Here is a 15,933-nt window from a genome sequence, read left to right as displayed (position 1 = left end):
GTGTCACCCCGATTCTGGAGATAGAAGTTTAGAGCCTCCAAACCACCATCATGTGGTATATTAGTGTAAAGGCTGGCTACATCAAATGTCACTAGTAGAGCATCAACAGATAAATCAGCAAGACATGAAACATTATTTATAAAATCAGTAGAATCCTGCATTCATCATTTTACACAGGCAAAAGAACAAAATATGTTTTTTTCTTCTTTTTTTATATACATACTGCTAAGTATCTTAATCCGTAATAATACACAATGATTTATTAGTTGATTTATATTTTGTATTACTAAAAAATAGCTCGTAACTAATGTTGTAAAGTAATTGTAGTGTAGTAAAAAGTTAGTTGCTGGCTTTCAAAAAGTATTAGATTAGAAGTATAAATGAGCATGGAATGGAAATGCTCATGATGGAGAGACTGCTTTAATGGTTCCGTTATCTCGGAAAAAACAAAATAACATTTAATGGTTTTAGCTTCTTTAAAGTAAGAATTTCTTTGTCTCATTTTATTGTAAATTGATTATCTTTGGGTTTTGGATATTTGAAGACGTCACCAGAGACATATTTAAAAAAAATAATAATAATTATATTGGTGAAGCAATGTGACAACAACAACAAATAAATAAATAAAGTGACATAAACATGGAAGACAAACTTAAAAAAACAGACATTCAGACAATAACATGAAGCAGTTACAATGACGTAGGAAATGAAATGACCAGGGACACTTTTAAAATCTATTTTCTGATGTTTACTCGACCAAGCAGTACATTGATTAATCAAAAAGTAAAAGGCCTTGATAGAGTCAGTAAGATATAACTGTCGAAAAAGTTGAAAAAAGTCATATGTCGAAGAAAGTAAAAATAAGTCATAGTATGTCGAAAAAAGGCACAGTATAGTATGTCAAAAGAAGTCATAGTATAGTATTTCGAAAAAGTTGAAAAAAAGTCATAGTATAGTGTGTCGAAAAAAGTCATAGTACAATAAGTCAAAAAAATTGAAAAAAAGTCATAGTATAGTATGTTGAAAAAAATTGAAAAAAAGTCATGGTATAGCATGTCAAAATAAGTCATAGTATATAGCATGTCGAAAAAGTTGAAAAGAAGTCATAGTATAGTATGTTGAAAAAAATCTTTAAAAAGTCATGGTATAGCATGTCAAAAAAAGTCATAGTATAGTATGTCGAAAAAAATCTTTAAAAAGTCATAGTATAGTATGTTGAAAGAAGTCATAGTATAGTATTTTGAAAAAGTTGAAAAAAAGTCATTGTATAGTATGTCGAAAAAAGTCATAGTAGTGTGTCGAAAAAAGTAAAAATAAGTCATAGTATGTCAGAAAAAGTTGAAAAAAGTTACAAAAAAGTATAGTTATTTATCCCTCTGCTCCTCTGGTGTGTCTGTGTTTGAGTCCATCTCCTGTTTCCTCTTTACCAAAACCTGACAATAACATGTCGAAAAAGGTGATAGTATATGGGGAAAAAAATAAAATAATTCTATCTATCTGTATTTATGAATATTGTATGTTTTTAAAATGGTCATAAAAAAGTCAAAATAGAGCATGTCGAAATAGGGAATAGTATGGTGTAAATAAAAAAGTCAAAGTATATTATGTGGGAAAAAATCGTTATTAAAGTTATTGAATAGTATGTCAATAAAAGTCATAATATAGCATGTTGAGCCAGGTAATAGTATGCTGTGTCAAAAAGCGTCATTAAAAAGTCATAGTATCTTATGTCGAAATTCATAAAAAACAGTTTGTCGAAAAAGGCAAAAAAATATATAGTGTCGCAAAAGTCATAGTATGTGGAAAAAAGTAATATTTTGATGTGTCAAAATAAAGTCATAATAAAGTCAGTGATCATAAAAGGTGACAGTATGGTATATACAAAAAAAGGCATAGTATAGTTTGTAATATTATGGTATGTTTAAATAGTTTTTAAAATGGTCATAAAAAAGTCATAGTATAGTTTGTTGAAAAAAAGTACTTTGGTGTCAAAAAGTCATGCAAACGTCATAGCATAGTATGTAGGAAAAATCTTTAAAAAGTCATATTATAGCATGTCGAAAAAGGGTGATAGTATAGTTTGTCGAATAAATGTCATGAAAAAGGCTTAGTAGAGTATGTCCAAATGTCCAATGTATACTTAAAGTATCAAAAGTACTCATTAAGAATGCCCCATCATGTCAGTGTTATATAATTAAAGCATTTTCAAGTAAGTTACACATTGTTGTAGTTTGTCGAGGTGAAGCTTTTATATATATATATATACAGTGGGTATGGAAAGTATTCAGACCCCTTTAAATTTTTCACTCTTTGTTTCATTGCAGCCATTTGCTAAAATCGAAAAAGTTCATTTTTTTTCGCATTAATGTACACTCAGCAACCCATCTTGACAGAAAAAAACAGAAATGTAGAAATTTTTGCAAATTTATTAAAAAAGAAAAACTGAAATATCACATGGTCATAAGTATTCAGACCCTTTGCTCAGTATTGAGTAGAAGCACCCTTTTGAGCTAGTACAGCCATGAGTCTTCTTGGGAATGATGCAACAAGTTTCTCACACCTGGATTTGGGGATCCTCTGCCATTCTTCCTTGCAGATCCTCTCCAGTTCTGTCAGGTTGGATGGAGAACGTTGGTGGACAGCCATTTTCAGGTCTCTCCAGAGATGCTCAATTGGGTTTAGGTCAGGGCTCTGGCTGGGCCAGTCAAGAATGGTCACAGACTTGTTCCGAAGCCACTCCTTTGTTATTTTAGCTGTGTGCTTCGGGTCATTGTCTTGTTGGAAGGTGAACCTTCGGCCCAGTCTGAGGTCCTGAGCACTCTGGAGGAGGTTTTCTTCCAGGATATCTCTGTACTTGGCCGCATTCATCTTTCCTTCAATTGCAACCAGTCGTCCTGTCCCTGCAGCTGAAAAACACCCCCATAGCATGATGCTGCCACCACCATGTTTCACTGTTGGGATTGTATTGGGCAGGTGATGAGCAGTGCCTGGTTTTCTCCACACATACCGCTTAGAATTAACGTCATAAAAAAGTTAAATCTTGGTCTCATCAGACCAGAGAATCTTATTTCTCATAGTTTGGGAGTCCTCCATGTGTTTTTTGGCAAACTCTATGCGGGCTTTCATGTCTTGCACTGAGGAGAGGCTTCCGTCGGGCCACTCTGCCATAAAGCCCCGACTGGTGGAGGGCTGCAGTGATAGTTGACTTTGTGGAACTTTCTCCCATCTCCCTACTGCATCTCTGGAGCTCAGCCACAGTGATCTTTGGGTTCTTCTTTACCTCTCTCACCAAGGCTCTTCTCCCACGATTGCTCAGTTTGGCTGGACGGCCAGGTCTAGGAAGAGTTCTGGTCATCTCATACTTCTTCCATTTAAGGATTATGGAGGCCACTGTGCTCTTAAAGGAACCTTGAGTGCTGCAGAAATTCTTTTGTAACCTTGGCCAGATCTGTGCCTTGCCACAATTCTGTCTCTGAGCTCCTTGGGCAGTTCCTTCGACCTCATGATTCTCATTTGTTCTGACATGCACTGTGATGCTGTAAGGTCTTATATAGACAGGTGTGTGCCTTTCCTAATCAAGTCCAATCAGTTTAATTAAACACAGCTGGACTCCAATGAAGGAGTAGAACCATCTCAAGGAGGATCAGAAGAAATGGACAGCATGTGAGTTAAATACGAGTGTCACAGCAAAGGGTCTGAATACTTATGACCATGTGATATTTCAGTTTTTCTTTTTTAATAAATTTGCAAAAATTTCTACATTTCTGTTTTTTTTCTGTCAAGAGGGGTTGCTGAGTGTACATTAATGCAAAAAAAATGAACTTTTTCGATTTTAGCAAATGGCTGCAATGAAACAAAGAGTGAAAAATTTAAAGGGGTCTGAATACTTTCCGTACCCACTGTATATATCAGTCAGAAAAAATGTAGTGCTGTAAAGATTATGTTATCTAATCAAGTGGAAGAAACTATTAAAAAAATGAAATATTCAAGAAAAGTACAAGTAACAGTCTTAACAAATCAATTATCAGAGTAACACAATCAATATCTTGTCTTATACAAAATACCACACTTTGAGCCTGCACTGTTGAAAACTCTGTATTTATTAATGATTTACAAAAAGGCTAAACATGAAACCATTAAGATGATTCAGTTCATTTCAAACTTAAAAAGGAGTTGTTGTTGTTGTTGTTGTTGTTGTGTGGGGAGAGGAGACAGTGTAGTCTGTAGTGTTTTACAGGTCAGTTATGTTAACAGCATCTTATCTCATCATGTAGAATCATTTTTAGTGGAGGCTCCCAGAGAGAAAAAATTAAATAAATCCACACAGGATGGAGTCAAACTGCAGACGAGAAATACATTTGAAACGTAACTATTTCCTATCTTTATATTTTAGTACTGGGGGACACCAGGGTCTGAAGGGTGATCTTTTTCTACATCAGCAGTGTTGTGTACAATTACAATTATGTCTCCTTGACTCGCAGTCCTAAAAAAAAAAAAAAAAAAAAATCATCTGGTTCTCCCTGAACTACAGCTGGTGTAAAAAAAGACAACTTTTCTGTCTCTAATGCAGAAAAACACAGATTATCACCACAGTACGAGAGGTCCTTACTGTAATCCACTTCTCAAAACAGTTTGGAGATACATAGTTAATATTAGAAACAAGTTTTTGTGCAAGTATGTTTTATTCCACAAGGTTTGAAATAAATATCTCTAAAGCAAATGAGGACTTAAAGAGTAATTTCCTTTTTTTTTTTATTGTGAAAACCAACAATCACATTGTGAGTAGAAGAAATCCTTTTTCTGGCTTGAATTTCAGATACAATCAATCAAATGAATCACACAAAACTCTGCAAATAATGACTAGATTTAAAATAAAATAAAAAATTAGAGTTACCTCAGATTGGGGCAGAACATTTAAAAACATTAATTCCACTGACAGTAAGATGCAGCAGGGAGACGGTCCTGGTTTTAGAAGTACGTCCCGTTACATTTTCCTGTGACCAAAATGCTGTTCAATCACTTTAGTTTTGCAGTTTTTAGTAGCCTGGCAGGTTTCTACAGTAGTAAAAGAGTGAGACAGTTGTGTACCCGAATATTTACAGTAAAGTTGTGCACTTAAAGATCTTTCACCGGACTGTATGATCCTCCTCTGGAGAATCTTTCAGAGTTTATCTAAAACATCACGAAATGAAAAAAAAATCCCAATGCTTTCTTGCTAAGGAATGAATTAAACAGTGTTTCCACTTACTAAAAATTTAATTTAAAAAAAACAAGCAAATAAAGATTGGTCTGGAGCTCAACCCGGCATTTCTGCTGGCAATTAAAAAGTGTGGAAACAACATGATGCAGAAAAAGAGAATTAAGATAACACCATAAAATTGTTCATATTTCAGTGAGCTATTTAAAAAAAAAAAAATTAATGAGAATAACCTTTCTCCATCCCCTCGCCCCAAGAACCATTTTATAAACAAAAATATATCACCCTTTTATCGTGTGATTCTCAAATTCTCACTACATACAATTAAAACTTTTTTACAGTGCTTTATCATTATATATCTTTGACAGACCTCAACAAGGGGAAGAAAGATTTTAAGCCATAAATGTCTCTCCTATTGCCACGATATAGCTACGTCAAAAAAGTGAATGGTCCAGTTATTGAACGATTAAAATAAAAAATAAAAGGGGGGGGGGGGGGGGGGGGGACAACACAAAATGGGAGGAGATGGTCGGTGGTGGGGAAGCGAGCACCGGCTCTCTCGACCCGGTTTAGTCCCACCCGCACCGTGATGTTGCCGTGGAGGTCGTTGTTAAGGTGGCAGCTGGAAGGTGAAAGGCTCGGCTCTTCTACTTGGTGTTGAGCTCGTTCTCCAGCTCCATGAGTTTGCGTGAAGCCTTGACCTTGTTGGAAACCTCCTTCCCCTGAGAGAAGAGACGCTGGCGCTCCTTGAAGGTCAGACTCTCAGGAGCGCCGCTGGGGTTCGAGTTCTCCTGCTCCTGACTGCGGAACGCATTTTTCATGCAAAAAGCATTGCATTATATTATTCACTTTTATTGAAATAATCGACATTATTTTAAATCAGCAGATTAATCTATGATGAAAATAAATGAATGAGCTACACTTCAAATGACTACATCATTAAAAATGTTGCATTATGTTGTGTGTAAAGCAGAAAAGGGGAACAACATCATTGTACAGTGCAAGTTATCGCAAAGCAGGATAGTTTGCATATTTTCTAGTTCATCAAGAATATTCTTTTAGCTGAGAGTGTGCAGTGTGAAAAGACGGTTTGTAGGAAACCGTTTCAAATGTCTGGTCCAGCAAAAAATACAGGACAAACCTAGAGTTCGCATTTAGGTTAAGTTCATTTAATCTAATTTATACGAGTACTGCTGCTGCTCAAAGCAACACTAATGTGCCAAATGATTTAAGTTCTTGGAAGATGTCAAGATTTTCAAAGCTTTCCAAACTTGCACTGTGCTGTAATGATGTTCTCTTTCTGCTTTGCATATGAAATAATGAAGAAATTCTAGCTTTTCTGTATTTGCACATTTGATTTTAAAATTATCCAAAATTAACGGAAAGTAATCAAATTGCGTTACTTTAATATTGTGATACTTAAATTAAGTTAACCGACTTCATTTTTTAACAGGAAGTCTGTTATTGTATTGGAATACACTTTTAAAGAAACCCCCATCTCTGACTTTAAGTCCATTTTCCTGGTTATACATATACATACTGTATTTCAGTATTACAGTATAACGCATTGTAATGGCAATTTATATTTGTGTTTGTTTGAAGAACCACCACAGCATCACATCCAACACTATATTTAAGTAAAGAGTCATAAAACTGAATTATAATATTACAGAATCTCTATTTTGAACATAAACTGGCAACTTAACACCCGATATAAGCAAGAGGTTTCTATTTAGCAAAGTCTTCGTTAAAATACACGTTTTAGCTATATTGACCATGCAACACATGATCATTTCGAGACTCTTCTTATGGAAAATGTAACGGTGTTAAAATATTAACCAACTTGTATAATAATGCATTAGCCCTTCAAAACAGAAACCAGTGAAAAGAAAAAGAGTCTCACCTTTTCGTCCATTTGTCTCGCGGGTCGTTGTAGACTTCTCCTGATCCTACAACTCCTGCCGAGTTTCCAGTGTACGAGTTAAATCCTGTCCGAGGTTCAGGAGTCACACAGCAGACAGACAGACAGAGCAGTGAGAGAAGAGTCAGCATCGTTCATATTACAGCTTTTGATATCGGAAAATATCTGGAGGTAGAAGCTGCTGGCTGCTAGATGTCCAGATCTCTGGTACACGTCTCCCAGTTACTCCCATCATTACCAAGGAATTACAGGCCTTTGTCCATTTCAATCATCACAGAAGATGAGTCAAAAGACTAGTTTATTATTTTCCCATTATAGTACTGAATATCAAGTAGAGACCCTGGTCTCCAGTAACCAGCAGCTTCTCCAGTCGTCATCACTTGATTTCCCACAGACCAGCCTGAGCAGAAGGAAGAAAGAGAGGGAGTTGGTTCTGGACAAGCATTAAGGCAGAAACAATTAAATCTCATTAAAGAAGAGCAGCAAGCCAAGAAAAGAGAAAAAGAGCGTTAAAAAGCTGTTAAAGGGCCATTCCAAAGCAGCAACAATGGTCTGTGGAAGTGTCGATGGGATCTGAGGCCAAGGTCACCGTCGTACATGTCTGACTGCTGATGATCTGGAGCACTGTTTGTCCTGAATCATCCACCTGTGTTCATTCTATTACTGTTTTACTTGTCATTTAAATCATATATAGAATGAATGAAAACCATTAAATTGATCAGTTACAGTAGGATTGATATAATATTTGGATTGAATAATTAACATCAAAATCCAGCCAAGTGGTGAAGAAAAGGCTCCTGTTTAAACGTAAAACAAAAAATGATAGCCCGTCATCAGTTATACCCCGGAGGCGCTAACACAAGGAGGGTGACCCACAACCTTTGACCCCAAAGAAAACATTTATCAGTTGTCTCATGTGTCCCTGTGTCTTTTTCCAAACCCCCATAGAAAGTATAAGCCTAGCAATATTCTAAAGTTGTCAACAAAAAAAATATGAAAAGACCAAACCTACAATGAAACTATAAAGGATAATAAATGGATGCATTAAGAAAGCTGGATGCTTTGTTCCAAGATGGAGCGCCATTCATTTCCTATCTACAGAAAAACTAATTCAGGCTTCTGTGTTTTTCAGTAGAGCATTAATTAGTAGTAGGAGTCCTCCTACAGCTGAGCCGGACGTGAGTAGGACCCAGCAGAAACATTTTGATAATATAAAGAAACTCTTTTTTATCATTATTTTGTATTGAAGACAGTATGTTGGGGCCAGTTTGTGCCCCCCGATCCTGCAATACAGCAGGTGGCCACTAGGGATCAAAACACACAGCCTAGCGCTGTGTGTGCGAACGGAAACCAGAACAATTTGGATGCCAAAATCTTGTCCTGTTGGCTACAGATTCTACATTTGAATGGAGAATCTGTTCTTATTGGTTAGTCACTTAGTAAATACTCAACTAAAGCACCAAATGTGCATCAGTCCGCAGCTGAAAATAGTTCCCAACAAATCAACTATTTAACTTTTTTTAAGTGATGTTGGCTGAAAGCTATGATGCACAGCTGTTTTAGAAAAAAATGACTGAACCTTTTTTAAAGTAAAACTATATGCTTGTAATATATTTCATTTTTAAGATTTACATCTTTGATTGAGTCATTCAGTACTGAGGAAAGGACGAACACATCCTTGGTTTTGGTCTTTTCATGGGATTTGTTGACAGACAGGAAAATAAAGTGAGCAGGAACTAACCAAAAATACTGGATCGAAACGGTTATCTTCTCTATTGTTGTGCAAATTTTTGAAAGCAGTGGTTGAATCCTACGAGATGACTGCAGGTATCGACCCAGGATCAACCCAGGTCTTTAGTCATTAAACATCTCAACTCTAAGTGGTTGTGTTTCAAAAAACACAACTTGGGAGTCCAAATGCATGTTGGGTCTGGTGTTTCAGATGAAATGGAAGTTGGTACAGTTCAGATGCAGACACAGTGACAGGGTGTGAACCCAGATGGATTCATTCAGCTGGCAGCTCCTAAGCCCTTTACTTTGGGTTTCATAGCACGAAAACAGTGAGAGATCCGAAGTGTAGTTTGGGACAGGATCAAGCCGGATCCCACTTCTGTCCCAAAACCACATGAACACAAACTGGTAGAGAACAAAGTAACCACAGAGAAACAACCCTTGTTCAAGGCCAGTAACATTCCTCTGTGGAGCCAGAAGAGATGGAAAATTATACTTCACAAAAAAATCATCCACTTGCTTTACAATGGTTGTGAATGCCAGCTGTATTGTTTTCTCTGGTGGTTTTATTCTGATTACAAAAATATCTGCATTTCAAGAAGAGCCCACATTTTTGTTTAAGTCTGGGCTTTGCGAGCTGCCAGCTCAAATCACACTTAATTCAATACATTTTTGGAGATTCATATGTGAGGGAAGCCAGAGACTCAGGTGTCGTTTGGTCACCTGAACCTGCCGCAATGCCCTTTGGGAGTTGTAGTAAGGGGTTAGTAAAGCTGCAGCGTTAGACAGCAGAGACACAGACTGACGGGCGAAATGAAGGAAAAAGCTAGATCAGCTTGAAAGAGCTGAAACAGGCAGACAACAAAGCACGTACAAGGATTTAAAACATCTGAAAGGCAGATTAACAGACGGACCAACACAGAGACAGGCAAAGTGGGGGGAAAGAAACAAACACATAAATAGAGAATAAACAAAGAAGGCAGCCTGGTGGAAGCTAAGCACAGGCAGTAAAAGCAATAGACATCAAGCCGGTTACTGGGTTGAGCCGCTGGCAGCCAGAGAGCAGTGTTGTGTGTTTATGATGCATGTGTGTGTGGTGTGATGGGGGGGTGGGACATGCAGATTTTTTTTTTCTGAGGGAGGTGGGGTGGGGTTGGGTGGGGTAGGCAGGTAGTGGGACATTAGTAAGATGGTTTTTTTCTGATTGGAGTGAATATGCAACTATGAGTTCTCCGTGAGGTCTTGGATGTGTTTTGCGTTCAATAAGCAGCACGGGTGGAGGAGGTTTATTTTGAAGGTGCAGGCAGCCGTTTCCTGGACCTCAGGGAGTGATACCATTCAGGCTGTGCAGGATTGGTAGCTCTGTTTGTCTGTGGACGCTCAAATAGCTTCACTTAGTCGTGTCTGCTTGTGACCATATATAACTCATGCTCTGCGTCGTTCTTTTAGAAAATGTACAAGGAAAACAAAAGAGAAATGTTGGAAAAATAAACCAACTTTATGTAGTTTTCCTTGTTTTATTTGAATAATTTGATAGAGCCCTAAATAGGTAAAACTATTAAAATTACAAATAATTTTTTTCAAAAAAGCCTGAAAAAGTAAACAATTTTGTGTAGTAGAAAATATGATTTTACTGATTGTCTCTTCTGTTATTCATTAACTCCTTAGATTTCTCTTATGACCTTTTGTTGGGGTCACAAGCCTCATGTTGATTATTTAAACCAAAGGACTGAAGTAAAACTTGAATCATCTCCAAGAGTCTAATGTTTTTTGGCATATACATAAAATAAAAAGGCCAAAACTTAGAATAACAATACCAGTTTGCTCAGAAAGTGTATCTCAGATAAAATCATAGGAGCAAAAAATTCAGACAGCTGCCAACTGACTGCAGCTTAACCTCTCGGCTATTAGATATCGCATTCCAAAAATAAGGCCTTTTGAAGAAAAGCAATGATGGATATCTTGACATAACATTCGACAAGGATGAACCAAGAAAATGTTAAATATTTGATCTATGTTAAGAAAGACTGCTTGATGAATATGTTTCTTTTAGAGGGAACTGTGTGACCCCAGCGTGACCTTTAAAGTCTTGAATATAAGCCGCTGTATGGGATAACTGCCACTAAGAGGCGCTGTGGTTTTAGCAGACCGAGTTACACAGAAGCTCAGAGTTTGATGACAAGCAGATTTAGACCCTTTTAAAAACAGCCACAGACAAAGAAGAGGCCTCTCACTCAACGCACTGCTGCTGTGTGCATTTTGACATGTTAATGAAATGAGAGCCGATACTTTTTCTAAGTGATCGATGGGTTGTGTGAAGCCAATGGTGTGTCTCCTTCCCTTTAAAGCCAACACCGCTAAGCAGAGCCACGGGGCAGGAAGGGGGCAGGCAGGCGGACTGTCGGCTGGCCCCGCCCCCTCGTCCCCAAGCAGCGACAAAACCAGACACAAAGGAGGCGGCGAGCGACAACACCAACAGTACTATGATTGACTTTGATGGGGTCCCAATCTGGAGCAAAAAGTGGTGGCGTGATTATCGATTGCTTTTTCTGTTTGCTAGTGCTGATCGAAGGGGGGGTGTACAACATGTGGAGGGGAATATAATTACTGGGGGACGGGAGGAGGAGGCGTTCAAACAAATCAACATAAATTAAAAATTACAAATACAATCTGATTTGTTCGAAGAGAGCGAGGGAAATTTCCAAATATATATATATATAAAATAACGAACATAAAGTGATGAACGGAGGGGACTGATTGAGGACAAAAAAAATTTGGACAAACACGTAAAGAAGGAAAAAGGTAGACGGTGGAAATGAAAAAGGCAGAACTCCTCTCTACTGAGGGGGAAAATGAAGACAAAGTAGAGCTAAACTATGAAGGAGTGGGTAGTAAAATGAAGAGATGAGTGAATGAGAGGGAGGTACGGGAGCTCTGGAGGGCGCTGTGGCGAGCCTGACTCCTCTCTCCTCTCTCTGGGTCTACCTTTAAAGCCTCCTGGGGGGACCGAGCTGGGTTTGGCAGGAAGGGGGGACCTGTACTGTTGGAGTTGTTGAATGGCGGCTGGAACGAGGCAGACAGGAAGATGCCATCGGAAAGAGGGCGGGGTTTGCGCGCAGTGGGCGGCGGCTGAGGCCTGCTGTGATTGGGTGAGGCGGAGGCCGGGAGGTCGCCGTACGACTTCCGGGTCGCCGACAGCTTCACCTGACCTGATTGGTTGCCGCCGCCGCCACTCCCTGCTTTGGTGGCTTCCTCATCGTCTTCCTCATCGCCCTCGTAGGAGACAAACTTGGCGGTGTAGAGCGTGTCGGGGGAGGCGACCTGGGTTTTGAGGTAGGAGGTGTTTCTCTGTGGGGGTGGCGGGGGGGTGTTAGTAGGGTTGTGGGGGCGGGGGTTGGTAGTCCCGGGGCAGCGGGGGCCGATACAGACCGGCCGGGTCGTCAGGCGACAGCAGCTTTCTCTCGGCCTCCTCGTGCTGCCGGCGCCGCTCGGCCTCCAGGCGATTGTAGTACTCCTCCTCCTGTCTCCTCTAAGGGAGGGACAACCTGTTAGTAAGCTCCACTCTCATTGGCTCTCACCTCAGTGTAGGACACTAACTGACTGATCAGCTACAGCTGGGGAAATATTAAACTTGTCAAAAACCTAAACTACCCGGCTTCTACCACAGCTAAAACCACATCTGTCTACCATTCCCGATTCTTCTGGGCCTAACTACACCTACTCTAACTGGGCCGCCATAAAACACACAAAGCTCTATGACAGTACAAACACCAAGTCCACTATGCCTACCAGTTTGACACCACTGAATCATAACTGACGCATACCCGTCCTAGATCAGAAGCCTCATTTATAAAATGGTCGAACAATCGAATTCCTTTGGAAATAATGACTTCAAGCAGAAATATACTGCAATGTAACTTAAGAATGTATTTTGATGTGGAAATCAACATTTATTTTAAAAACATCTGCAACATAACTTTACTGTATATTATGGTTTAGAAGTGCGTTTTTGTCTTTGAGCCATTAACATCCGAGTATTTTGTGTGTGAAATTATTTTATATTCACGTATTGGTTACACTAAGGGATTTACACATGGTTAGGTTAATGTTTGGAGGTGCTTTTTACCCTCGTTGGTACAGCAGAGCTCGGCTTGTTTAAACAGAACTTCAATCAATATACAAGCTTACATTATTAGATGCAGGTTCGAGGAATTAATGGTCAAATTAAATTTCCATTCAATCAAAACACAGGATGAGATCTAGTGTGGAATAAACAGTGTATCATCTGTGAAAACACAGCTGCATTATTGATATTGGCAGATATTATTTATGGCTGCATTACTTTATTGAAAGTATAATCAATTGATTAGTTATTTCGAAAACAACTTAATTGGTTTTAACCAACTTGGTCTATAAAGTGTATAAAAACACCACAGCTGTTTTAGCCTCGTATAACAATTTTATAACACAAACTATCAGCTTGAGAAAGCTATTTGAAATACTTTTATGAACATGTTTCAGATTAATCCAAGGACGGTTTTTATAAATGTGGCCCCTGAACTGGATTTGACCTAACTGGTTACAATCTGGTCCTCCTACACTTGACCCGATCATCTGTAAACACCAGGGACGGCTATGTAAATATGTCCAGGCCTTTATAGTTTCATCCCAGACAAAGTATATCGTCAATCATTCAGACCATAAATCTACTCTGACTTGTTTAACACCACCACCAATCTGACAATACTGGAAGAAGAACCTGTTTAACGGATCCATAATACCTAAAAACTTGATCTGACATTTGGCAACTGTTTCTGTAAAAACCTTGGTCCTGGACCACCCTGTCTACTACCATCTCCCGTTTACATCAACACCGCTCGAGTGTATGCATGTGTGCATGTGTCCATATGTGCCTGTGTATCCTCAATGTATACTATTGGGTTGTGGGTAGATTGTGATTTGAGCCCACCCTGTCATCACTGGCCTGTGATGAAGTTAGACATGAATCTACGCTGGAGGAATGTGTTTAGATTTCTGGGTTTGGAGCTCGACCAGCTGCTCTGGGTTCACATGTGCTCAATCTTGATGCTTCTGATGTCAGATTATCTTCACTCTTGGTCCGTTTCATGTAGTTGAGATGGTATATTTCCACAAAAACATAACCTCTAGTGCTGTGGATGTATCCGAGCTGCTTTTGATGGTTGAATCAGCCCAGTTGGAATCTGAAGAAACTGGGAGGGATTAGTGGGTGTGTGGGTTTGAATGACTGGCTGGGTTTCTGAGTATGGATGTCTGAGGGTGGGAATGAGGCACATGGGTGGGTATAGGTTTCTCTGTCTGTGTGTTTGTGTGTGTGTTTGTGTTCGTGAACTGAATATGAAGCATGTGGTTTTTGGGAAAAGTGGGAGCGTGGGCGGCATTCCCTGAACATAGTTTCTGAAGCAATGATGAATGGGAATGGTAACAAAAAAAGATAAATTAAAAACTCACAAAATCATAACTGCTTCCCCCAAAAAACTGAAATAACTGAACTCCCTGACACACACCGACAACAACGACAACAAGATGGGAGTCCCATGCTTGAGGTGGGTGGGAGCACATAACATGACACAGCAACACGTCACATGGGGGTTGGGTGCATAAAATGGGGACATGCAATTGGACATCTTTACAATAAATAAACAGCATCAGATTAACAGTTATAACATATTAAATAAACAACGTCTCATTCTCAAACACAGTAGTTTTAACTAATAAACTGACTTAACAATTAAAAAATGATCTCAGACACTTTTGACTACCATTTGTCTAACCTTAGCAAGTCATTAAATCATGATGTTATATGAGTAATAACATAATGACAATTTTATGTAAAATTGTTTGTGAGGTTTTTAAAAGACCAGTGTTGTGATCAGTGGTCTACAGTTCACAGGACAAATATGTCATTGGACAAGACACAATGATAGAAAAACACTGAATGTGTTTGATTTAACACACAAGACAAGGATGGGTGGGTGGACACCGGATCAGACAACTGGTCATTTAAAACACCCAAAGTACAAATTAATGTTACATTTAATATATCTTAATATTTATGCCCGATATTAACAAATTCAAAGTCTTAAAAGCATATAGTGGCTTTGGTGTATTCAAGAACGCTTTGATGGTTGCACACTTTACTGTGTAGTATGGAGTAAATAACATTTAATAACACAGCATAACAAGGAAAATAAACAAAGAAACAGAAATCTGTCTTTTTCATAACTATAATAAGCAAATTAAGCTTTTAATCCATTTTAAATAAATCTTTAAAACAATGACGTGTGCACCAGGTGAAATACTTTCCGAAGTCGTTGTAGATCCAAACGTTGGACTGATATATTTTATTTTATTTCATATGAGCCAGATAATGGCATCTACCTCTGATATAATGGATGTGAAGTTGTAATTTGAAAGGAATAACACAGCATTTTGGGAAATACGCTTATTTACTTTATAGTCAAGAGTCAGATGAGAAGATCAATGCCACTTTTGTCTGTCTTCTGTAAATATAAAGGAACAGCAAGCAGCTGGTTAGCTTAGCTTAGCACAAAGACTGGCAAAGGTGGAAACCGCTAGCCTGGCTCTGCAGACTGTAAAAAAAAAAATCCACTACCAGTACTTCAAAAGTCAACTAATACACACGTTATATTTAGTTTTATTCATCTGTAGAAAACCAAAATGTGAGGTTAATAAGTGGATTTCCCAAAAAATTTAACTATTCCTTTAAGCGTAATTTATTGGTTATTTTTACTTCACACAGATATCTTAACTCTTTGAGAGTACTTTGGTGTTCCATGATGGTCTGAATACTATTTAAAGGGTTTTCCCTGCTGACAAAAAGGAAACTAATCAAGAGAGGACATTTTGAAGTGGCTGAAAGATGTAAAAACTTAAGACTGTGGTCCAACCCTGATACGTTTCTTCGCTGTCCTATCCTATTATATGGATTGGCTGACTCACAGTATCATAGCAAAGCAATCCTTAATGTCCTGCAGACATTCATGTTCATTAAATCCTATAGTTTCACAGATAAACAAACCGA

At 38.4% G+C, this 15,933-nt stretch overlaps 1 protein-coding gene across 1 annotated transcript in view; it reads right to left on the bottom strand.

Moving 5' to 3' along the window:
- Positions 1–5,414: 5,414 nt before the first annotated feature.
- The window catches only part of afdna (afadin, adherens junction formation factor a), a 96,871-nt gene continuing 86,352 nt past the window's right edge, over positions 5,415–15,933 (bottom strand). Inside the window, 5 exon segments of the mRNA XM_054618984.1 lie at positions 5,415–5,998; positions 7,101–7,185; positions 11,835–11,882; positions 11,885–12,231; positions 12,233–12,378. Coding sequence (XP_054474959.1) covers positions 5,845–5,998; positions 7,101–7,185; positions 11,835–11,882; positions 11,885–12,231; positions 12,233–12,378 — 780 coding nt within the window. The 3' untranslated portion in view covers positions 5,415–5,844.

The sequence above is a fragment of the Anoplopoma fimbria genome, chromosome 18 (genome assembly GCF_027596085.1).
Source record: "Anoplopoma fimbria isolate UVic2021 breed Golden Eagle Sablefish chromosome 18, Afim_UVic_2022, whole genome shotgun sequence".
Classification (NCBI taxonomy): domain Eukaryota; kingdom Metazoa; phylum Chordata; class Actinopteri; order Perciformes; family Anoplopomatidae; genus Anoplopoma; species Anoplopoma fimbria.
This window is presented reverse-complemented; position numbering and strand designations above follow the sequence as displayed.